Source organism: Rhineura floridana, chromosome 1, assembly GCF_030035675.1.
Source record: "Rhineura floridana isolate rRhiFlo1 chromosome 1, rRhiFlo1.hap2, whole genome shotgun sequence".
In the NCBI taxonomy this organism is placed as follows: Eukaryota; Metazoa; Chordata; class Lepidosauria; order Squamata; family Rhineuridae; genus Rhineura; species Rhineura floridana.
Genome location: NC_084480.1, coordinates 230134081 through 230160377, shown reverse-complemented (window position 1 = coordinate 230160377; position 26297 = coordinate 230134081). Strand labels below are relative to the sequence as shown.

Genomic DNA, 26297 nt, shown 5'->3' with positions numbered 1-26297 from the left:
TTGATGCATGTATTGCTATTTTCGTGTTTTTGTAAGCTGCCTTGAGGGCCTTTTGGCCATAAGGCAGGGTAAAAATTGAATAAATAAATAAATAAAAATAAAATAAAAATAAATAAATAATGTGGAAAGCTCATCTAAACATTGCACCAACCTCATCATAGTTGCAACATCTCGGCTTAGGAGGTTATTTTTCTTTGCACAGATCTCATAGACGTTAGAGTCATTGTCATTGTCTCTATAGCAGGTTATTGCTATGAAGTATCCCATGCAATTTAGATTCTGTCCTCCAGGACCAGTTCAAACTGCTGTTGATTGCTGGAGACTAGGGGGGTTAGAAAAAGACTTGTAAACAGACTCAGAAATTATGCTGACATCTGCACCAGTGGCTATTTTAAACTTTATTGAGAGTCCATTGATTTGTAGTGATACTTCCCAAGGATCTGTGGAATTTTCCATCTGGGTGACTGGACCCAGAAAAAAATGTTCTTGACTTTTCTGCTGCTCCACAGTTTCACTCACTATTCTAAAGAGGCACACAGCAGCAAAATGACCTATCTTCTTACATTTGTGGCATTCTGCAGCCTTTGCAGGACAGGCTGCTCTTTGTGTATGCCCTTTCCCACATCTTGTACATCTAGGGGATTTTATCTGACCATTAGATGTTTGGCTTTATATTTGTTTCTGGTATTTTGGAGTTTGGAGTTTCCATTTCTGCAGGGGTTTCTTGGCTATTTCTTGCAGCCCTTTTAAAGCACCCTGGTCTTGGACCTGGCCTTTTATAAGCTCTGAGTTTCTTATTATCTCCAAAGCCCTCTCCAAAGTGAGATTAGGTTCCATCTGCAGCTTCTGGGGAAAAAATCCAAGTATTAATCCAAAATTCCCAGTATCAATCCAAAATTCCCAGTATCAATCAGTCTCTGAGCATTTCACTCCTGGTGTTCCCAAAAGCACATTCATCAGCTTTCTCATGCAGCCATCTTATGTAGGCTTCTGCAGATTCCCCTGGTTTCTGATGTCTCTGGTGAAAGCATGCCCTCTCATGGATGAGATTTTTCTTTGGCACAAAATATTCATCAAATTTCCCCAGGACTAGGAGATAGTCATCCTGGTCCTCTGCAGCAGCAAACTCATCTGCTCTACTTGCTGGCCTATGGAATAAAGCAAGGAGCATACCCGCTTTTATTCCTTCTCTTCATTCAGTTTTGTAGTAATGCAGTATCTGGAAAACCCCTGCTTCCAATCTGGCCATGCTGCAGGCCTGGTGAAATCAAAGGTCTCTGATGGGGAAAATTTGCCATTGCTTTCCTTTGTGTGGTTGTTTTCAGTTGTCCCAGGAGCTCTGCTACTCTGGAGACACTGTGAGGATTTCTTAACTTCTGTTATATTGATCAGAATGAGACCAAAGATAAAATAGAGCTTCTTTATTTAATAATTCTTAAACAGTAAAACATCTGAGCTTGTTCTGTGCTAGGCCTCACCCAGCACACACAACACTGACCAACTCACTCCAGTAACTAAATCAGTCTAGCTCCCCCTAGGGTGTGTAATACCCACTAGAGAAAGTTGTTGTTGTTGTTATAGTTTATTTATACCCCACCTTATGGCCCTCAAAGCAGCTTACAAAAAAAACACAAGTACAAAAATACAGCAATAAAACAAAACAATTTATAAAAATTAAATAACAAATAACATTATTTTTTTAAAAAAACAGCTATTACAACTTCCAGTGAAAATACAGGGTGGTGCAGTTGCCTGGAGAGGCAGAAACATCTCAGGTTGCCCCCAACAAAGCTGTGAGTTGGTTCTCCCTCTTTCCTTCTATGCTTGCAAGTCTGACACCTTTCTTAACAAAGAAAGATAACTCTTTCTTTGCTGTGCGTCTAACATAAAGACACATTTCACTACAGAGGGTTTTCCTCTCCCCTCCTTCACCTGTTTCCCCCCCTTTTAGGATTATCCCTCCTGTATTACCATCAGGCCAGTAACTGAGACAGAGCTTTTTGCTATCACACTGGGACATCCTCCCTTTTTACCCACAGTGAGGGAGAACCACAGTATCCTATAACCTTTCAGCTGCTCTCCCTAGGAGCTTAGACTTATCCATTATTATAATTATAATTATTGTTGTGGCTGGCTGATCGGTTGTTGCCTTATATAAAATTCCTCCCAGGGACTGAATGTTATCAAAGTATAAATAAAAACAGGATCAGTTGGAATTCAGGTTTTATAGCCCTGGCATCCTACCAGCCAAAAATAAGCCACACAGTGAAAAAAATATGGCCTTGAAAAGGAACATTTGTCTCCCAACTGCTGACTATAAACTGTTCTTCTCTATTGAAATTAAAACCTTCTTTCTAAATACTGTTAAATTATTGACAAGATCTAAACTATCTGTCACACAAAAAGTCATGAATCAAGCATGCAGTACATTCCCTGTTTGTATGAAAACAGTCATATGAATTATTTATAATGGTTTGGCAGCCAGAAAAGGAAACTCTACATTGGGAATTAACTCAAAATCATTGTAAGCTGTCTACCAATAGGTTGTGGCACAATTAGTTTTGCACTAAACTGGTGAGAATATCTGAAACCGAACACCACCATTCATTTTTTTAAACAGCTGAAGGTCATTTGAATGAGGAAATGGCTGCTTGTGGATACATGCTACTCTTATCTTTGTCAAACAGAGTTTGTAGACTTGAAACAATCTGTTTGACTATAGGTGACAGTGGGACAAAAGATCAGGAATGGGGAATCTGCAGATGCTGGATTACAACTCCCAACATTGCCACCCATTGATTGTGCTCACTGGGGCTGATGAAAGTTGAAGTCCTACAACAACTAGAGGGTCACAAGTTCCCTATGCCTGACTTAAATGAAAAGAAAAGATGTAGGACAGGGCAATAAACCCATCAGTCATCAAATGTATAGAAATCATGTGATTTGTGAAATAGGTTAATGACTATGATAATTCCCTACCTACTGTCTTGTCTCTTCCTTCTTCCATGTCTCCATGACCATTCTAGTATTAGTGAACTTGTATAGTCCTTTTAGGTGAAATGAAATACACATAGCTCTGTTTCAGGTTTTGCTAACTACTTGAGCTTATGATCTGCCAGATACTATTACTATTGCTATTATTATTATTTATAGAATTTTTGTAGGTGATATCTAATATTTTTCTGCTTGATATTATCATTGTGCAATGAACTAAACCAGCCTATAAGATCTTGAATATGCTAGAGACAGAGAAATAAAAGCTCCCGTGTTTCCTTGTGAACTTTTTCACAATGACTGCATCAAGTGTCCTCTGAGGAACCTTAGAAAGATGTGGAATAAAATGGGGACTAGGTTTGTGTCTTCAGAAAGACACTGGCATATCTGAAATAACAAGCACAAAAGTTGAGATCAGGTGACTTCTTCATAAAGTAGGCAGCATTAAGTTCATTGGGTATTCTGATAAAACTCTTTATTTTAAGCACATCAAATAGAATTTTGTGACTGTGTTATGCCTGTTACAATTTATTTATTTAATGTTTTTAGAAAATGTCTTTATTGCTTTATAAGTAGAGAATCCCAAAGCGATGTACAAACCATAAAAATCAAATACAATAAAACATTGTTTCAAAACATTGTACAAAGTCAAGGTTCAGTACAATATAAATGAGTTACAAAAATATAAATCAATACCAAAAAGAAAAGAAAATCAATATACAGTATAACATATAAAAAACAGATACAATATAAAGAAATTTCAAAAGAAGTATACAACCTGGGAATTAAATGCAATACAAAAATATCAAAACAGCATACCAAACAGAACTCAAAATAAAACAAAAATAAGTAAATCTCAAAACAGTATGCAAAATAATAAAATACAGGAAATCCCTAGAAATAATCCATCTCAACCCCCCAATCCCATAACTGTATTATGTTATTTTAAAGGTTTTTGATTATTAATATTATGAAAATGTAAATATACTGCCTTCAAGTCGATTCTGACTTGTGGCGACCCTATGAATAGGGTTGTCATGAGGCTGAGAGGCAGTGACCTTGGGCCAGTCACTGCCTCTCAGCCTCATCAAAACCCTATTCATAAGGTCACCATAAATCGGAATCGACTTGAAGGCAGTACATTTACATAATATTAATAATCAAAAACCTTTAAAAATAATATAATACAGTTATGGGATTGGGGGGTTGAGATGGTTTATTTCTAGGGGTTCCCTCCCAGCCGATAATCTTATGCATGTAGAGAGATACAGTTTGTATTATTTTATTTACTTATTACATTTATACCCCACCTTTCTTTTCATGACAGAAACATAAGGCAGCTTACATATGGTTCCCAGGCAGTCTCCCATCCAGGCACTGACCAGACTGACCCTGTTTAGCTTTATGTGCCTTCAGACCATAACCCAGGAGAGACCTACTAAACTTGTAAAACCAGATCCTTTCTTTGTCAAGCTAATAGGTTGGCCAGGTCTGTCAACTGCTCCATTAACATCTATAAGAGTTGCCATGGGAACAAATGGCCAGGGATCTCCTTGAGGAGAGTAATCCCTTTCCGCAGGAAGTAGTTTTTCTGTGTGTTTTAAAGTGAGTCAAAGTTTCAAAAGCTAATGTTAATGTAGCTCTGTTAGTTATACAGCCACTACAATGGCTGTATACTACAGCCAGCGTGGATTTTTCACATTCCACAATGTCAAATTGAAAGTACCCCCATGCCATTCTGATGCTTCCCATAAGCTCATTTCAAAACAAAACCTTACAAAGCTTATAGTCCTGAACTCAGAAATGATTGCTTAACAACCCTCTCAATTTTCATGGCGATATACAAAACAGTCAGAAAGAATTGAGAGTTCAAAGTCTAAAGAGAGAGAGAAAAAACCCAGAGTCCTTTTGGACTTTTTTCTCTCAGAGTTCCCACAATATGTTGAAATTCATTAAAAATCAGCCATGTTCACAGAGTACCTGTAATCCTGTTACCGACGTTGTCCCATACTCTGACCTTCATCTTCTGCAGTTTAAAAGTTTAAAAAATGTCTGGCTGATGTTTAAATAATTTAAGAAATTGTGGCTGGAACCCTATGATAGTGTGGGGCATGCTCAGTAAGAACCAACTGTCAGTGTTCTAAAAGCCAGACTCACAGCTGCTGGACTTGCCTAATCAGGGGGCCACACCCACACCTAACCTTTAATTCACTTGAGACAGTCATGGCTTCCCCCAAATAATCCTGGGAATTGTAGTTTGTGAAGGAGAGGAGATTCCTATTCCCCTGACAGATCTCCAGTGGCCAGAATGGTTTAACAGTCAGCCACTCTGATTGAAGGTCTGTGAGGGGGTGTCTTCTAGCAACTCTCAGCACCCTTCACAAACTACACTTCCCAGGATATGTTGAGAGAAGCCATGACTGTCCAAAGTGAAATAAAGGCCTGGTATGGATATGGCCAGGAACAGCTTTGTTTTAAATTTGGGTGGGAGGCTACAAGTGCCTCCTGTAGAATAAAAAGGTGGGGGAAACACTGAAAAGCAATAATACTGTTCGCAATGTTTTCCTTTTGGAAAGGAAAGGGGCTTCCCCTCTGCCCAGTGCCCACCCACTGACCCAATCTCCTCCCCTCCCCCTCATCTTACCCTCCCTGCCCCTCCCCCAGGTCAGTGTTGGACTATGACCTGGGAGACCAGGGTTTAGATCCCCACACAGCCATGAAGGTCACTGGGTGACATTGGGCCAGTCACTGCCTCTCAGCCTCAGAGGAAGGCAATGGTAAAACCATCTCTGAATACCATTTACCATGAAAACCCTATTCATAGGGTCGCCATAACTTGAGATCGAATTGAAGGCAGTCCATTTCTATTTTCAAACATGATTGCACAGAAATAAATCCCACTGAACTCAAAAAGTGTGCAACTGGTCAAACCCACCCTTCCTTCTCCCTCCAATCCCCTCCTCCCTCTTGCCCCTTCCCTCCCCTCCCCCCTCCAATCCTCTCCCTCCCCCTCCTCCTCCCCATGGTCAGTTTTACCTATCCTAAGCATGATTGCATGGGAGTAAATACCATTGAACTCAATAAGCATGCAAATGATCAATCCATTCTCAGCAAGCTTACACAGGATCCCATTTCTTACCTCCCGGATTAAAAAGCGGAGAAATTCACTAATAGGCAAAATAACCTTGCGGTTTAAGAATGTGCCTATAGCCCACAGATATTTCTATCAAACTTTAAAAAACAGGGAAATTGGGCAGCTACAGTGAATGCACCAGGGGAGCAGGAGACCTGACCTCCTCTCTGAGATATTGGACTGCCCTACAAAGTTGTCAAAATGCAAACACAATTTGGGTTGGTCTTTCCATGTCCAATCCACTTGCTATGTAGCTTGGAAGAATTTGGTACCTCTGCGCATATGGTGAGTGGTGGCAACATCTGCAATCAGCTCAAATAATAGAAACAAAACATGTGCTGTGCTGATCTTGTTTTAGCAGGGATAAAGCAACGTTATTAAGACAGTTGACATAGTTCAGATAGTCACTTTAAATATGTCTGATTTACTTTCCAATTTTAGTGTAGTTTCCTATAGGAAATCATTTTCTTTTGCTTCTATTTCTGTGAATATGTGAAGTACAGCAACACTTCGCAAAATTTACACTACAAAAAGTCCAAAAATAATTGTGGAATAATAGCACTGACTATTCTGCAGGATAGTCTCCAGTGGACATCAGGAGTGTCTCAGTTTGCACAAGATAAAACAGTGGGAGGTGAAATGTATTCTAGCAAAATTCTAGGTGTGCTCTAAGTTTTTAATTGACCATGCCCACCTTGACTTAAGGGAAGTGGTTTAAACATAGCAGCCTGAAAACATGCATCTTGGGCAGGCTAAGTTTGTTTTTTCCAACAGCTAGAGTCATTGCCAAATTAGCAGATTCAACTGTTAATGCACCCAAAATAGAAATAAAACTTAACCTCCAATTAAAAACATAAAAGGCTGTCTTCACCATCATATGACACTGACCAATAAAGAGGCTTTGAAATTAGTAAAAATAAGTTTGACACAGGTTTCTAGAATGAATAATGAAAGAAATAACATTTTCTATATTACATTCTCTGTAGAAATAGTAACACAGGAATGAAGCAAAGTAAGAAGAACACCGAGAAGCATACAAAAATATAATTCTCCCTCTTTGGAGATGGCAGGTGTTGCCACCACTCACCATATGCTCGGAGGCACATGTTACCAAATTCTTCCAAGCTACACAGGAAGTGGACTGTGAAAGACCAACCCAAATTGTGTTTGCATTTTGACAAATTTGTAGGGCAGTCCAATATCTCAGAGAGGAGGTTAGGCCTCCTGTTCCCCTGGTGCATTCACTATAGTTGCCCAATTTCCCTGCTTTATAAAGTTTGATAGAAATATCTGTGGAGTATAGGTACATTCTTAAACCACAAGGTTTTTTGCCTATTAGTGAATAAACTTTTAAGTTATCTGTGCACTCTCTTTTGTATTATAAAGCCATGAGAGTGGCTGTACATTATAGCCAGCATGGATTTTTCACATTCTACCATGTTAAATTGAAAATACCCCCATGCCATTCTGCTGCTTCCCATAAGCTCATTTCAAAACAAAATCTTACAAAACTTACAGTCCTGAACTCAGAAATGCTTGCTTAATAACCTTCTAAGTTTTCTTGGTGATACCCAAAACACTGAGAAAGAATCGAGAGTTGAAAATGTAAATCAAGAGAAAAACACCTGTTGGACTTTTTCTGTCAGTGGTCTCATAATTTGTTGAAATTAATTAAAAATCAGCAATGTTTATGGAGTACCTATAATCCTATTATGGACCATGCCTCATACTCTGACCTTCATCTGCAGTTTAAAAGTTTTAAAAATGCCTGGCTGATTTTTAATTAATTTAAGAGATTTAACATTGGAGTCTATGATAGTGCAGTTATGCTCAGTAAGAATGAACTGTCAATGTTCTAAAAGCCAGACTAACAGCTGTTTGGCTTAACTAATAAGGGGCCACACCCACGCCAGACATTTATTCCACTTTAAACTGTTATGGCTTTTCCAAAAGAATCATGGGAAGTGTCATTTGTGAAGGGTGCTGGGAGTTGTTAAGAGACTCCTGTTCTCTTGACAAAGCTTCAGTGGCCAGAGGGGTTTAACAGTCAGCCCCTCTTCTGAACATTGTAACTCTGTGAGGGGATGGGGCATCTCCTAACAACTCTCAGCACCCTTCACAAAATATACTTCTCAGGATTCTTCGGGGGAAGCCAAGACTGTTTAAAGTGAAATAAGTGTCTGGTGTGAATGTGGCCAGAGACAGATTTGGTTTAAATTTGGTGGGAGACTACATGTGCCTGCTGTAGAATAAAAAAGTGGGAGAAACACCAAAAATAATGATACTGCTAACTATGTTTTCCTTTTGGAAAGGAAAGGGGCTTTGCCTCTGCCCAGTGCTCACCTCCCCCCCACTGTCCTCTCCTTTGCATTTTTACAAATTTGTAGGGCAGTACAATAGAGAGGAGAGTCAGATCTCCTGTTCCCCTCATGAATTCACTATAGCTGCTCAATTTCCCTGCTTTTAAAAATTTGGTAGAAATATTTGTTGGTTTGCTATAGGTACGTTTTTAAACCACAAGGGATTTTGCCTATTAGTGAATGTAGTGTAGTAGCATCTCTGATTATTACAGTGGGTGGTATTCAGTGCTAGTCCTATTCAAAGTAGACCTATTGAAGTTAATAAACATGACTAACTTTGGTTCATTTATTTCAGTGGGTCTACTGTCAAATACAAGCCGCTGTCACTGGAAATACAGTCTCTGGCTTCACTGCCTGATACCATCATTTTTTCTTTCATGCTTTTGCTGCTTGTAACATTTTTTTATTGGTCTTCAGTGGATTTGATTGGCTGGTGAATTTCAATGACTCTAAGCAGCAATAATTCAAAATTACCTTTGCCATGTTGTATTCCCCATCACAATTGGATCAAGATGGTTACAAGATAATTGCAAAGCCAACCATACTTACGTTCTTACACTAATTCAGTCTTTAATAATTCTGTGATCTAAACGCAGGGGAAACTGAACACTACTACTGCATTAGAATGTCTTATCATTGTGTTAATATTGTTGGAGGTGTTGCAAGAGCAACTCCTGTTTGGTTTCTTGTGTTTGCGGAGGTTCCTCCAGATGGCTAGACTTGCCTACGTTCACCTGTGCTCTTCTCTACTTAACTTCCTTCTGTTGTAAACGGATATGCTCAGGGAAGCTGACCTGCCCCTCCTTCTTTTGTTTTCTTCTTCAACTGTCCAAGGAGAGAGGAGACATCTCTGTCTTTATTATCTCTCCTGAATCATAAGAGCAATACGCAAGTCTGGGCATTGCACCTCCAACTTAGTTAGTTAGAACTAGGTATGCCTTTCCTATCTAGATTTTTTCTTATATTACCAAGTCTTAAGTCTCAGGGCTCATCCAAACTCACCTGGATAATCCACATTTTGCCTATTCGCGTTGTGCTTAGATAGTCCCCACTTCTGGTTTTTTTTCTGCTTTTTCGCCTGTTTTTTTACTTTTAAAATGTCCAGAAAACCGCTGTTTTTTTGGCCACACATCAAACATTCTTTCCGGATTTTCCCAAAGTCCAACCTCTAACTCCGCCCCTATGAGCCAGTTGGTCCACAGAATATGACGTGTGCTCCCTGCACCGAAGCACATGCAGGCGCTTGGACGCAAGAGCGGGAAATTTGAATTTAAGTTGCTGTAATGGAGGATGAGCGAGGGAGCTAGCGGAGGTTGAGGGAGCAATGTATCCGCTCACTCGGAAACAATTTCCCCCTAAATGTGAAATGAACAAGCAGCAGATAGCAGCAGCTGCTCTGCAAAATGAACATAAAGGGATCGGATTATTATGCTTTGCAACTATTTTGTTTTGGATACAATGTATCTGCTCACCTTGAAACAATTTCCACTTAAGTGTGAAATTAACAAGCATTGGCAGCAGGCATTAGCAGCAGCTCTGCAGAGAGCAAAAAACACTCCTTCTTTCATCCTTAAGAGGAGCAAAATAAAAGGGAAGAAGGGGGGGAGAGAGAGAAGGGGGAAAAAACCTAACTGCTCTTAAAAGCCGGGTAGAGCATGGAGTCCAGGGCCAGGTCTGTGCCAATCTCCTTCGCCCTGGAAGTTTGCAAGTGCTGTGAGCCGAGGGCAAGTGTGAAGCTGGCAGGGTGCCCTTCCTTCCCCTTCCCTGCTAACCATCCCTACATTTAAGGCCAGCAAGACCAGAGGCTGCAATGTGCCTTGCAGTTACTACTGCGGAACCAAGCAGATTCTTGCAAGTTGGGGATTTGGGGAAAGTTCCCAGGCAGCCTTGAGCTCACGAGCCATCTCCATTTCACACATGAGCAGCAGTAGGGGCATGCATCATTTGCTGGCCAGAGAAGGAGCAGGTGCAGCAGCGTCACTAGCGGGAGTGCCGGGGGTGCAGACCTCCGGTGCACGCCCTCCCAGGGGCATGGATGAGGTGGCTGGGCTTGCGTGTGCACACTCGAGGCCAGCCATGCCGTCCATGCCCCTGGGAGGGCGCGTGCTGGAGGGGCACCCAGCTGGAGAAGGCCTGGGAACGCTGTCGCACCTCCCTCACCCTGCCGACGCTGCTCCCGGTCTCGACCGCCTGCCCGCCTCCGAGGAGGAGTTGGAGCAGCCTTGCCAGGCAATGGCACGGGGCAGGGCGGCTCTGGATGTCAACCCCCTCATGGTGACACCTGGATGTGGGCCGCACCCTCTGCACCCCGATAGTGACGCCCCTGAGCAGGTGCAGGGAGCTTACTTCCCTCTCCTGTTTGTGGACAGAGGGAATGGGACCTCAGTTTGCTTCTGCTTGTTTTGTCTCCCTCCCTTCCTCCCAAAAGTTAAGCAAGTAGCCCAGAGAGGAGAGGAGAGTGACGTTCCAGGCAGAGGGAGGAGCACCCAACAGGCAGCATGAAGCAAAGGGCAAGGCATGAGGAGGCTTTCTTGTGGTAACTGCCGCTTGCTGCCGGGGCAATGCAGTGAACCGATCAGCTGTGAGGTGGCCAGCCCCCCTAGCCTTTTGTTGTGGTTACTGCCCATAGCTTCCCATATGCCTGGGCAGCGCAGCGACCAGTGCTGAGGCTGATGACCACCTGGCCAGCGGTCCACCATGACCTGCCACCCCTCGCTAGCTTGCCCTCCCCCTGGCTGCTCGCTCGCCCTCGGCGAGGCACTACAGGACCCAGCAACAGCCTGAGTGGCAGAAAGAAGCACAGAGCCGGCTGCAGGGTGGGGTGGAAGGGATCTCTTTGCCTCCATCCTGTCCTCTGGTGGCTTAAAGGGGTAGCTCCCGGTTACCAAGCACCCAGCACTGGGGTAGCAACTATGTTACCAGGGCTTCGTTACACATGCACTTTGCCTCAGGTCGAGAAGCAGGAAAAGCTAAGGGAAGTTTACCCAGCCACTGTAGTACCTCCTTGTGTGCAAATGCAGAAATGCACATTTCTGCATCTGAGGAGTAGAAGTAACATCCCGTGGCTCTGATTGGTTCAGTTTCCTGGGCTTTTCCAAGCACATCCCTGCACATGCGCAAAAGTGGAAATTCATGATTGGCTGAAAATGAAGGAAGGGGATTGGGGAAACCCCAATGACCACCCACAGAACGCCTCCTGCCCTAAAGTCCACAGTATTGCATCCGAGCCCCTAACATTGCAGCAGATGATTCACGCTTTAAAAAAGATAATCGCATTTTCCGCGGTTGTGCCAAAGCAGATTTAACCACGTGAAAACGCGCTTTTGTGCGGGACATCATCAGGACAACCGAAAAATAATGAGAACACAAAGCGGTCATGTCACACATTATACAGTCGTCTGGATGAGCCCTCAGTGATTTAAATGGAGGGTAAAACCCTGCTTCTTAGGTAAATGCACACACTGGCACAAGCAGCTCAGACCGCTGAGTCTCCATATGCATAACAAAAAATATTACACCCTAATCATTCAAGCTTGCTATCATAGCTCTCTTTGGTCCAGACTAGAGGAAAAACCAAACTAGAGTTTACGGCTGTATTTTGTTTCGAGACAAATGTGAAGGACCTACAGTCAGAAAGCTGGAACTTACCTTCTGCTGAGCTTAGAACAAAATCTGGAGAAATTGCTGTGAGTGGTAGAGTTACCATCCTTTCCCCATCGCTTTGCTAGGCTTTCAGTGTTGTGTGTAGAAATATACGGTGGCAGATAGGGGGCAGCCTGTCACTGTAACATTACAGAAACAGGTCCAACAAAAAAAGTCGTATGAGTTGTAGAGCTATTGTCGACCTATGGTTTTCTCAACTCTCCCATTTACACATACCTTATCTTAGTGTTTTAAAACTCAGTGATAAATCTTTTGGAATATCAATGTACATTTTTAACATCCAGAATGTGTGCGATTTGCAATTGTTAAAATGCAACCGTTTTCTTCCCCACCCTTCCTTTCAGGTCACAGTTTCAGCTCAACAAAGGTGGCTCGTGCACAGACATTTCCCAGCTACGCCTCAGAGCAGGATGAGGAGCATAGGCCACGCCTATCACTGTCTAGCAGCTATGGATTCAGCTACAGCTCAGGCCTCATCCAATGACACACACCTTGGGTCTCACCAGAGAGACAATCTAGTGTGGAACCTCCTGCCTGCAGGCCCTGGAAACCACTTGTCCTCTTCTTGGCGTCCACAGAAGAGAAGCCGTACTAAAAACTGAGAACACATGTCTCCAAGCTGCAACAGTGAATGTGAAAGCTTGGATCACTGCTTCCTCGAGGCAGAGTATGTGTTTTATTTATTTAACTTTTGTATTTGTTTTTGTCCATATTTTTTTTTAAAAAAAAAGATGATGAAGAAATAATTCCCTTTGTAATCTGGATGGTGTGCAGCTGAGGTTTCTGCATGACCACAAACACTACCTGTTCGGGGGGGGAGGGGGCATAACATTACATTTTCAGTGCGAGGCTCTTTCCAATCAACTCTGTTATCCAGTTTCCTCATCCACAACAGTAGCCACCTTTATGTCCTAGGCATCGACCCACCAGCTTGGTCATTCTAACATAAACGGTATCAGACAAATAAAACTTTAAAAGATACTTCAGAAGAACAGATACACAGTTTATTCCCATTGACCTCGATGGGATTTATGCATGAATAATTTTGGGAGAGCTGTAGCCCAGAGATGCAATTCTGAGAAGGAGTCAGTGACTCTCATCAAATTCTCATCACTACATTTAATACACAGGATAAATATATAGACAGATACTGTCAGTGGGATGGCAGGGCAATGCTTCGTAGCCTTTCAGAAAATAGATGTGTATTAAGAGATAATTGGTCATTTACCTACCCACACTGAATTTTGATGCCCAGATTCTGCTGTTGTGTACTCTGAACCTAATAATCCAGGGAAGATTGTGTCACAATACATTGTCAAAGTTTTCCCATTGTAGTTAATATTTGAATGGTGACGTCTGGATTTATAGTCAGTATACTTTTAATTCTGTATACTGTGCAGGTGCGAACTGATACTACATTGCTGAGCAGCAGCCCATATAGTTTTATAGGACAAGATGCTTGGCTGGAAGAAATAAGTATAATTTCAAGTTCGGTTCTTATTATTTAAATCTTATTAGCTAACAATATAGATCAGTTTTTAACATTTATTTTACTCCAGATTGTTTTGCTTGATGTCTAATTCAGCTATACAGCCATAGTTTAGTCATGATTTAAGGTGGCATGCGGACAGCAGTTTATTCCATTTTCCCAATGTTTCCTTACCTGATACTTTCTGTATTTTATTTGATCTTTCACATGATATAAAAGCCACTTCTGGAAATCCAGCAGAATGTAGTGGAAGTTTAGTGCTCATTTGTGTGTTAATTATGCCCAGAAAAAAACTGTTTGCTACCCCATTAACCCAGAAAATTGCAGGAACAAATTTGGGGCAGTATACTTACGTACAGTTCTTTCTCACCATTTTCATAGGGAAACATAGGGCAAACAGAAGTGCATATGTGGAAAATCATAGAATCATAGAATAGTAGAGTTGGAAGGGGTCTATAAGGCCATCAAGTCCAGCCCCCTGCTCAGTGCAGGAATCCAAATCAACACATTCTCGACAGATGGCTATCCAGCTGCCTCTTTAATGCCTCCAGTGTCAGAGAGCCCAAGTTTGGTTTCATTGTCGTATGGCTCTATCAGTTAGGACGTTTTTCCTGATGGAAAAGATGGGGGAGTGGTGATTATGTCCAATCATATTCATTGTTGTGTCACAACACACCCACTGGTGTGAATGAAATTTAGTGTGACATAGCAGTATATCAGTCAAAAAGCCACAGTTCCATAGTACAACAGGCACTGCAGTGTGAATGTTAGAAATCAGGACTAAAATGCTACCATTATAATTAGTAAACTAACGCAATAAACCTGTGTCTGAATGCAGCCTAAATTTCACAGCTGTTTATTTCATTGCAAGATTGATCTTTTTTTTTTACAATCTCCTACAGTGGACAACCACATGAAAGCCAATTTTTGAGTCTTGCTGAACTAATATTGGCTTGTTGTGTCAGGAAAAAGCCAGTTCTTTTCAAAAGATGTAAAAATAAATGGCAGCACCAATAAGTAGAAGAAATGTGATAAGAGAGGACTTCAACAAGTCCTAGGAAATGCTAAGGCCCATTACATTCCAGGGCAACGGTACAGCTATGTCTCAAGATCATATTGCTTTTTACTGTCTCTTAGTAAAAGACACTAGACCAGCACTGGCCATAACTGGCCCCATACGTGTCCTATCATAATATTGTTTTTTAAAATAAATATTTAAAAAATATTGTGAGCTGTTTTTCAGCCAATTATACCCTCCCCCATTGCAAAAAAGTATGCCATTACAAATAAGACCATAAAAGAAGTAATATAATATAGCCTCCACTTGGCACTAGACAAACATTTCAAGGTGCAAAATATATCCAAACTGAAGGCCTGCTTAAACACAGCACTCTTTACCGCTCTCCAAAATGCCAAGAAGTAAGAGGTGATGGGGTTCCTGGTAGAGACAATTCTAAAGTCTGGATGCCATGACTGAGAAGGCTCTGCCCCATATGTTTATTTACTTAATGATATGTATTTTTACCCTTCTCTTCAAACAGGGCAACATACAAAGTTAGAAAAATAAAAATGCATAATTAAAATATACAACCAAAGATTAAAAGCAGCAATTCAAAACAAGTATCAAAATAATAACTGACTAAAACAATTAAAAGTATGGTAAAATAACATCTTCACCTGACACTGAAATGACATCTGCATAGGTAACAAGCTATAATTTCTGGGACAAATTCAGGGTGCCACCACTGAGAAAACCCCTCTCAGATGGCAAAAGAACCCCAGGATTCCTCTGCTGAAGGTGACTGCCTCAGATGGCAGATGCTGGGGATCAGGAGCCCACTTGCCTATTCCTTCTGAGCTCCCTGGCCATTTGCTTCTGTTGTAGGACTGTATATATCATGTGGCATGTCCTGGGGGACCTGCTGCAGGTACACTGGAGGACTCTACCCCATCGCCAATATTGAAGTAAGACTCAACTCTCAGTCTGGTTGGCTTTTTTATATGGAGTGGGAAGGAGACAACCTATTGTTTTTCAGCTCCAGAGGCAAAATGTCTTTGTATGGCCTTTCCAGGTGAGCACATGTGAAGGCAGGCTGACCTTGAGATCCCCTGTCCTCCAACTATGAAAAGCTTTACAGGCCAAAGCCAGTATTTCAAAGTGAATCCAGTGTACCTGGGTTGACTTGCCTACCAAACAGACTTCAGACAGAGGACGGGCATGAAGCTGCTGATCTCTAAGAGCAATCGGGATCATTCAGGAAGGCTTTAAAGGTGATAACCAGCTCAGACACAAGCTCGTATAGAGTGAATAAATGGAGACACAGGTTCCAAATCACAGTTGAGTTCAGAAGCTGCAGCTGGGGGCCTGTTAGCCTTCAGGCTGGGAGGCATGCTTCTTGAGCTCTTGCCATAATTTAGTTCCTTGTGGATTTCCACTGGAAGATACTGCCAAATTAAAAAAAAAAGTATTCAACCTGCCTTGGGGAAATTGACATGTGAATGTCCTTATAATTAGTGTGATTTGGCTAAGGTATCAACTCTGAAGTTGTTTGAATACCAGGGCTAAGCTCAGAAAACTGCAAGGTGAAGACAATATTTCTGACTCTGAGCATGTACAAAGTATATGTCCCCACTATCTCAAATTAGGGTTCAGCATGTCATTGTCAGAGAATGCAACTGTCAAGGAAGTCTCAACTACTGCTTATAATGACTCATGAGTAAATCTTATAGAAACGCATTAGATAGGGTTTTTTTTCTTTTTTCATTTGAGAGGTGATATATCAAACCAACTGCAAACAAAATGAGATAGGTTAGAAATCAATAAAGGGACAGACACAGTGAAAGGCATAAGAATAATGCATAAAAGGATTTTTTTCCTGTCCTGTGTGCTTTAATCTCCATAAAGGTCATTGTAATGAATGTGTAGAAAACAATCTTCATAAACGCTTGAAACTAGGAAAGAAAATTCACTGTGAAAACACTGGGTGTTTTGTTCCCTTGTGGAACTGATAGCCTTGTTTAGCAGTACAATTGTCTGCTTTTCATTGTTTTATGAGGCCAGCACTGGATGTGTCAAAAGGAAGAGTCAGAATCTCCCTCTCTGTAAGTTCAAGGTTTATTTAATGCAATTTGAAGAAAGAAAGAAAGAAAGAAAGAAAAGATTTCTTATAAATGGTGTGAAAGAGATGTCTGCTTTGATTAAACATTTATTGATACATTGGAGTGGGAGATATTTCTTCCTCCAAGCCATTCCTGCAGTCTTAATAGATTGCAGGCTTTTACACCTCAGTGAACAGCTGCTGAATGTGATCTGATGATATTAATCACAACACCCCTCCCTGATCTCTGTCACTTATTTTTCCTTTATCTCACTCACCATGTTTCCACTACCCAGAGAGAACAGCTTCCTCTGGAGAGAAATGTTGCGCTACCCTCCCACCACAATACCAAATTACTGTTCTTGGTTGTTTCCCTTCTCCCCCACCCCCGGTCTTCTTTTGAAGCTGTGATCATCCACATTTGTCAATTCAAATAAGAAATCACATTCATATGTAGCATGTGAGAAAACATTCCCTTTTCAAAAATATTCTATATAACAGATCCTGTATCGGCCTAATGCTTGCCTAATTGTAAGAATACAAGATTTTGCTGCACCGGATGAATAACTTCCCATATTTTTTACTAATGCCACTAATAAAATGATACATGTTGTGCATTCATTTAGCAACCGTGGAGTCAACAGAAGTCTTCATTTATGTCAGCGTTCTTCAACCTTGGGTCCCTGGATGTTGCTAGACTACAATTCCCATCATCCACAGCCATCTTAACCACTGGTCAAGGATGATGGGAGCTGCTCAAACATGGAAAACTCTGGATAGTTTGAACATTTGCCTTTGGTATAAGAATACTTGGAACATTGCCATTTTTGGGGAAAAGTACACTACCTTTATGATCAAGTCAAGGCAGAGCTAAATCGGGCACATTTCATGTAGAATGGTGGGACTTTATTTTTATACCTCTGAACATCAAATGCAACAGCACCTGTCATCGGCCTTTTGAGAAAGCTGGGTCTCATAATTTACTTTTGGATGTTTGTCATATTACTTTATGTTGCCATCCATCCCTGTTTTTTATTTTAGCTTTTGTTTTATTTTGTAAATGAAAAGGGAAAAAAGGATGATGGGAGTTGTAGTCCAGCAACATCTGGGGACCCAGGGTTGAAGAACACTGGTTTATATCACCATGTGTTTATTACATTTTATGTAGATCAGCATTCTTTGGTTAAAAAAAATCAGAAATCCAATTTTAAAAGTACTCCAGGTTGTTGCCAGTTTTACTGTTCCCAGCCAATAAGGGTCTGTTGAAAGAGAAAAAACTCTCTATAATGCCTTAATTTATTCACAGATATACTTCTTACTCAGAAACAGCACAATCCTATTCATGACTACTCTGAAGTAAATGGCATTTAATTCAGTGGAGTTTATTTCCATAGAAGTGTGTACAACATTACAAACTGTTTTACAATACAATACAATACATAAATTTTACTAGTTTGTATAATTTCAGCCTGCTTCAGTCTACCGACTTCTCATACTTTTAAGAACTGTTGAGCTCCAGTTCAAGAACACTAAACTTTGGCTGCAGTCCAAGAAAGAAGGAACCAACCAATAAATTAGGAACAGAAAAAAAACATATGCCACTAAAGCAAAATTGTGTGTATGTGTAAAATAGTCAGTCCAGAAATGACTTAATTACTTTTATTTCACAGAGGCAGTTGTGTACTATTCCCATGGGCTGGCAAAACAGGTACCCTGTTGATTTTCTTATGTGATGCACCTTAAATACCACAAGGTCCTTCAGAAACCTGTTCAAGCCTTGAAAATTAATTATGTGCACCAGGTGGATGAGTAAAATAAAGTAACAGCACCTATGACAGCTAGCTGTAGCATAAACCTTGGAGTTTTATTGTGAGACTTGTATAATGCACAGTCTTGCATGTCTAATACAGCCTTGCAATTAGACATTTTCCCAAAATAAATAATTTCTCTTCCAAGACAAGTAGCTTGCCAGACCACCTGATCAAGCTGCCCTTTTTGAGAGAGAGAGAGAGAGAGAGAGAGAGAGAGAGTTGAATGGCCATAGAACTACAATTTTGTAATCTTGAAGCCTAGTCTACATTCAAAACATTCCAGAGGGATGTGCCAGAGACCACAGATTTTCAGTAAGCTATGCATGGCTGGGATCATCCATTGATCCTGACCTTACTGTGATTTCAACCAAGCCTAATAAAAGGCATACAAATGACAGGGTTATAAACAAAAAGCTTGAAAAGTGATATGGGTAACTTATTTCATTGTTTGTGTAGTGAAAGGATGAGGGTTTTCTTAACTTTCACTGTGTAATTTGGGATGGAATCTAATCTCTATTAATGATCACAAGTACAAAGCTAGGAGCAGCAGTTAGTCTCATTTAAGTAGGCCAGAGTAAAATGTGCACATGTCTGTTTGTATTATGATGTGTGAGTAGTGGGCAGCTGGTAGGGGTGGCACAAAGTCCATTCTTACCTCTTTGCCCTGCCTGATCCTTGTTGTTTCTTCATTGGGCTAAATAGTTGAAACTCTTCAGCAACCCTATATATTTTTCTTCCAGAGATCCTGGTAATTTTTGAGGTAGACTAAAGAGATGCATATGGCCATAATCTTAATTCCTGCCCTCCCCTTTCCCTTGTAAGGTCGCTGTTGTGTCAGTTTCACTGCCTTGGTGAAGCTAGAACAGTTTCCCCTCTTCTTTTTTATGAGAATCTCACTGTGCGGACAAGTTCACTAACAACAATTTAAAAACATGGTGATGCATATATATTTCTATGAGATGCTGTTTGTAGCCCCAGTTGTGTGGTGGACAGAAAGTAGTTTACGTATGTACAGGGTAGAAGTGGTTTTCAGTAGTTTAAAAACAACATTCAGCTACTGTTCACTGATGCTCTCTTTTGGCTGAATGATACATTTACTGTTGTTTCTTGTTCTATTTAATGGAAAGAATTAAATACACAGCTCTTCTGCTCTGTGTGGTGTGATGATCCAGTTTTCCCTGTGAACCAAAGCATCTATGAAATTTGAATTAAACCAGATTAAACAAATACAAAGATGTGTTGCGTAGTTTTTCTTTCCCCATGAAACTGAAAAGTATGGGTCAGAACAGACTGTTGAAGCATCTGAGACATGAACAAAAATATAAAGAATGCTTATTAGATAAAAAGCAAACTACTTTTTAAAAAGTACAAGGCCAAAGTAATTCTTTTCATTATGTTTGAATAATTTGTTAGACAACATGTTCACTTTCTTTCTGCAGAAAGTTCTTCTATTATCAAAAACAAAAACACTGAGTGTACTATGCCAAAGAACTATAAACACAAGTTTTAAATAAATTAGAATAAGGCATTTGAAGTTCCACCTGGGTAGCAGTCAAATTACTGGGCACAACCCGACTCTTATGAAGGAGAACAAGGAACTGCATAAAACCATATGTACTGATTGCTGTACCAGTGCAAATCCATGACTGTGGGGGCATTTCAAAAGGATGACAAGAAGCTGCTGGGATATCACCAGAAACTGGTATTCTGGCTCCATTGATCCTAATCATGTCTACATGCTGTCTGGTCCCCAGAACATGGCCTCATATGTACAAGATTCTTAGTAAAAGCTGTAGCCTTTTTCATGTAACACCCCCAGCATGCACCTTTCAACCTCCACAACAGCTTTCCTTTCCCTTTATGTGATTAACAAGAACAGCCACAATGAGTGGGAATGATGCATGCCACAGCATGTCCAAATACACATGGACACCTCTACCCCCTGCTTAAAAAGCTGGATCTTGTCCATTGCCTGCTGACATTCATGTAGCAACTAGAACTCCTGATTATTGATCAATGGTGCAGCATTTTTTCTTAAGATACTTTGTAAATTTGGGATTAATTGATAGTGCATTTGATATTCAGACATAATAGTGTGTTTCTGCATATTCTCACTGACATAAAACAATTTTGTGGTTCATATTTTAATACAGTTACATTTTTTTAGTTATTTGGTAGAAAAAGCATCCCTTATAATATGTAAGTCTTGGCTAAGGAGGTTGCAGATCCCAAAATATGGTTTCTAATCATATGATGATGTAGACAATTAAACTCGTCAAGTAGGTGAATAAAACTCTACATAAGCAAATAATCTTGGAGTTGTTTTTTATTTTTGTTATAGAATAAGATAACTGCACAATGCCATCACCACTTCCAAGATTTTGGAATTGTGTCTGTCCATGTAATGCCAGAAAAAAAAAATTCCTTGTCTCATTGGTACAAAACACTGCCTTTAGCTGCAAGCAGTTTCTCGGGGGGGGTTAACCTAAAAAGATTAAATGGAGCTAATGCTTAGCAATGTAAGTCTGGAAGAAAATACCTCTTAAAAACAAACAAGGTAGCAATAATAATCAGTAAATGATCTGCTCTAGAAAGAAGATAATCGTCTCTGCTTTGCCGTTCTCAAGTTCTCCCTGAAACAAGAGATTACTCAGTTTAATGTTCCTCGCAGATACAGCACTGGATTTTATTCCCATGTGAATGCAGTGTCTGGGCCATTACTAAAAGTGGTAGCGTAACTATTAATCTGGCCCTTAGATCTTGGGTTATAAACAATGTTCACCCTGCTCAGAGTAGACCCATTGACATTAATGGACACAACTAACTTAGGTTCATTCATTTCAGTAGGTCTACTCCAAGTATAACCCCTTTTTCAGTGACTTAAATTCCTACTGACAACAATGCATTGCAATGAGACTGGGCTAAATTGTCTTTCCTAATTTCTGGGCTCTGGACACTATTAAAGTCATGGCAATAGCACCTATATAGCTCATATATACCAAAGTAAAGTTGTGTGACTGTTGCAATTCTGCAGAGTTGCAGAAAAGAAACCAAATGTAACCCTGGACACAACATTTGGATTCCTGCAGCTTCCAGGTTTTCTTATTATGGCTAGTTCTGATGGCTCTGAAGATATATTTGAAAGTGCATGGGCAAGATTGCTGAAATCTCAGAACTCAGAGAGGTAGTTGAACAAAATGTCAATAGTTGGACAAAAGCAGAACAAATGCTATTATGAAAAGAGGGGAGCATAATATGTTTTGCAAATTTCCTCAACTTGCATAATATATACAGGTTGCAGAGTTTGGCTTCTCTTGGTGCAAAATTTTAATACATTTGCCATAGAGTACACACAGCTCTGTGTACTTCATTGTATTTCTGATGAAGTGGACTATGGTCCACAAAAGCTTATGCCATTATGAATTTGGTAGACAGTTTTGTTGTTTTTCAAAGATGTAGCTATAGTCAAGACTGCCACAAATCTAAAAGGCATGTGTGAGCCTCAACAAGGGCCACAGCAAACCAAAAGGGATAGTTATTGCCCACCATGAAAAATGCTACTCATTTGTTGCTCAACTGCCACACATGAGCAATGCTTTTTAGGGTAAGCAATAACTACCCTTCTGGTTGGCCAATGCCCATATTGAGACTCATGAGTCTTAATATGTATTCAGAAGGTATTATCAGACAGATTAATTACAATCCCCCGTATCACACAGCAGGTACCATTGATCAGGGTAGCTCCTTTTCTTTTTTTAAATGATTTTTTCTACCCTCACAGCAGAGATGGGGCAGCTGCAGCCCTGACAATATGGATGGACTCCCATCAGCAAGCATGGACAATAGCCAGAGATTATGGTTGTAGTCCCACAACCTCTGGAGAGCCACAGATTCCCTGTCCCTGCCTTACATCCTTTGGATGTCTGCAGGAAGTGTGTGCATTTTGAGCAGGGTTCTCTTTTCATGTTTTTCCATGCTTATTCATGTATAGTTCTTGATCTCTTTTTGTGTGTGTCATAACTCAACCTTACCATAATGTATTCTAATTGTTGCCTAGAATTTGCCAGTAAGCGTCCTTGTGTTTTTGTTTTCTCTGGTATTGCAGAAAAGCAAAGACTGGGCATCTGTTAATTTGCTTTCAATCCTTTGCAAGCCTAAGTAAGAAATCTTCTTATGGTGATAGGCAGGAACGTCTGCTAAGGCTTTACATTCTGGGCAGAATAAAGGCCATGAGTGTGTATGTATTGAATTGGGTCCAGACAACTCATACATCACCATTAGCCAACAGCAGCATCGCTACGCAGTCAGCCTTTAAAGCAATGTTATGGGAGATGGCATCTGACCTACTAAACGCTTGGCTGCAATACAGCTTATGGCCTATTTTTAGTCTCTTATCTCAACAGTGCACCTATTTTCAAACTTGGAATGAGCACAAAACAGTTCTACTAACATCCACAGTCGTATCACTGCCAATTTGTCTTCCTCGCACAACCATTAATATATTTACCTCTATGTGAATTATCACCTGGCATATACCTAAAGTCTTCACACATTTTAATTTTGTGCGTATTGAATTTCTTCAGTTCAAGATGAATGAAAAAGTAATGGTGTAGATTCTTCTCTCCAACCTCATTCCTGAGGTAAACGACATGCATGCTGTTGGAGCCTTGGAGCTAGGTCAGCCACGCAGCAGGCAGGAGATCATATTTGCTTAATCAGTCTGTGTGAGCAATCTATGCAGTTCGCATAGACTGGATCCTCTGTTGTTTGCTGTTCATTTACTGCACTGTGGCAACCAGATCTTCCATATCTGTTTGAGGGCTAGATAAAGGAAAGTAGATAGAAGATAGCAGAGAAGTATAATGATTCAACAATGTGGTCTGCTACCCTAATAAAGTTGCTTACAATAAGGGCAAAGTTGAGGCACAGAATGACTTCACAGATCGACTGCAAAGTCTATGCATATTGTGTCTGATTGATTACTCTGAAACAGCTTTTTGAGTCCCAAGTTGGGAAGGGAATGCAAGTCATAGAATCCAATGAACCTATCTAATCTTCTACCCCAAGCCAGAAATCTCCATGTACAATCCAGTTTACAGAGAACAAAATGCAGAGCAAAAAGGTGCCTTTTGCCAAAAATAGTTGAAGTGCATAAAACCATTTGTAAAATTCAGTACATTACTCCTATTAGAGGTGCACACAAATATCAATTTTTTTGATGTATGGTTAACATGTTTGAACAAATTACTGGAAAAATAGTCATCTCACCAAGTGATCACCTTGTTTTGATGCTGTTTTATTGTTCTCTTTCCAACAAAGGCAAATGAGACTGAAAAGAGTGAAGGCAACTAGGGGTGCTGAGAAGCACCAGATAGGTGAACAAGGGTGTGGCAAAGAGGACCAGCATCAGAACAAAATGAAGAATATGGTCATAAAAACTGTCAAATAATCTCTATGAACGAGAAAGCCTTTTGACACAAAAAATAAACACAAAACTATATAAGTTTTAATTCGTAGTGTAGTAGTAAATGGTACTATATATAAAACATGACTTGTGTGTTCATTCATATTTGCTCATGTTTGTAGACCTGCATCATCCTGTACCTTTGATAATATGATAAGCAACTCTCATTGAAAAAGACCTTAGACATCTTGATCCTGAAGCTGTTGGACACCATCTCCTAACAATACTTCAGCAGACCATACCCAAAACACTCTTTATATGGCCTCTGTCCTGCACTAGCAGTCATTAGGAAGCAACAGTGCTGTTTCAGTACACAGATCAGCAGCACTTAATAGTGCCTCTGGAATGGAAAAGAGATCTCTATTGTAACTAGCTGATCCCCTTTTCCCTCTGTTGGAGATGAAAAGTCTGAACAAAGAAACCCAAATCCTTAGCTCCTCAAACTAATAAAACTGTGCAGATACACACCAGCCAAACATCAAAAACTAAGTGTTTAAGCACACACTAAGAAACAGGATGAGTTCAGTCAAAGTTTGCTCTGGAAGGAGGGTGAATCCAACAGAGCATATGATATTCTCTTTGACGCACAGCCACTGGCTTATTACTATGACATTCTATGGTCAAGTAGGAATCATGCTGGGTGCATGAGCATCTTAAACGAATTGTATTGGGTCAGTTTGAAGTGAATAAATAATGTTAAAGATTCACTATCCTGTTTTCAAACAACTTCCTCTTTCACACTGTTGATCTTATTGTGTAGCAGATCAGCTGGCCCAAAACACATAGTTTTGGTTTTATGATACATAAAAGTATCCTACATACAGTAGTCTGTCACCAACACCTTTTCCCCTCCCCCCAAAGTGAACCATATTCATCATCATCATCATCAAGTTGCTTTCCTTGCAAAGCAACCCAAAGCAACTTACAACAATAAGATTAAAACTGATTATAACAAACCCATTAAAACAGCAAACACAACCCAACCTAAAAAACAGATGAATACAAATAAAGACAGGTCTTTCCAGACTCTGCATTAAAAAAGGCCATCAATACCCTCACGTTTAGGGCCAAAAGCCCAGATAAAAAGGAAGGTTTATGCCTGATGCCTAAAAATAAGATAATGATGGTGCCAGGTGTACCTCCCTAGGGAGAGCATTCCACAACTGGGGAGACACCACTGAACAAGCCCATTCTTGTATTGCCACCCTCTACACCTCCCTCAGAGGAGGCACATACAGAACAGCCTTAGATGAAGAATGCAGGGACTGGCTTGGTTCATGTGGGGAGAGGCAGTCCTAGAGGTATTGAGCCCAGAAATGAATTGGTAGCCAGTGCAGTTGTGTCAGTATAGGTGTTATTTTTTCCTACCATCCTATCCCAGTTAACAGTCTGGCTGCCAAATTCTGCACCAGCTGCAGTTTCCGAACTGTCTTCAAATGCAGCCCCCCATACAATACATTGCAGTAATCTAGCCTAGAGGTTACCATAGCCCAACTGAAGTTAGGCTGTTCCTGTCCAGATAGGGGTGCAGCTGGGCCATCAGTCAAAGCTCATGCCACTTGAGCCTTAAGTAACAGTAATGGATCAAGAAGTACCGCCAAGCTATGTACCAGCTCCTTCAGAGGGAGTGCAATCCCATACGGAGCAGGCATTCCCCACCTATCCAGACTAGGGAACCACCTACTAATTGTGCCTCAATCTTGTCTGAATTAAGCTTCAGTTTATTGGCTCTCATCCAGTCCATTACAGAGGCAAGGCATCGATCTAGCACATCCACTGCCACACCTGCAGATGTAAAGGAGAAGCAGAGCTGTGTGTCATCAGCATATTGCTGACAACGTTCTGCATAACTCTGGATGACTCCACTCAGCGGTTTCATGTAGATGCTAAAAAGCATGAGGGATAAAATTGAACCCTGTGGAACCTCACATTGAAGGCTCCACAGCACCAAACAATAGTCCCCAAATACTGTCCTCCAAGTAGGACTGGAACCACCACACAGCAGTGCCACCCACTCCCAACTCAGATAGTCATTATAGATGAATGCCATGGTTGATGGTATCAAAAGCTGCTGAGAGATCGAAGAGGATCAATAGGGATACACTCCCTCTATCTCTTTCCCAACAGAGGCCCCAGGCTATCGTCTGAAGGCACATAAGGCCTGCTCCCTGCTGAAGCTAAGAAGGGTCAGGTCTGGTCAGTGTCTGGATGAGATACCACCTGGGAACCTGGATGGGAGACCACCTTTATGTAAGCCGCCTTGGGTTTCTATCATGGAAAGAAAG

General features: G+C 40.8%; 2 protein-coding genes across 2 annotated transcripts in view; one reads left to right on the top strand and one right to left on the bottom strand.

The window, feature by feature from the left end:
* The window catches only part of DOK6 (docking protein 6), a 481228-nt gene extending 467162 nt beyond the window's left edge, over positions 1-14066 (top strand). Inside the window, exon 8 of the mRNA XM_061593326.1 lies at positions 12495-14066. Coding sequence (XP_061449310.1) covers positions 12495-12634 — 140 coding nt within the window. The 3' untranslated portion in view covers positions 12635-14066. The remainder of the gene's footprint in view (positions 1-12494) is intronic.
* Positions 14067-20950: 6884 nt separating this feature from the next.
* The window catches only part of CD226 (CD226 molecule), a 32640-nt gene continuing 27293 nt past the window's right edge, over positions 20951-26297 (bottom strand). The window contains 1 exon segment of the mRNA XM_061593187.1: positions 20951-23369. Coding sequence (XP_061449171.1) covers positions 23250-23369 — 120 coding nt within the window. The 3' untranslated portion in view covers positions 20951-23249.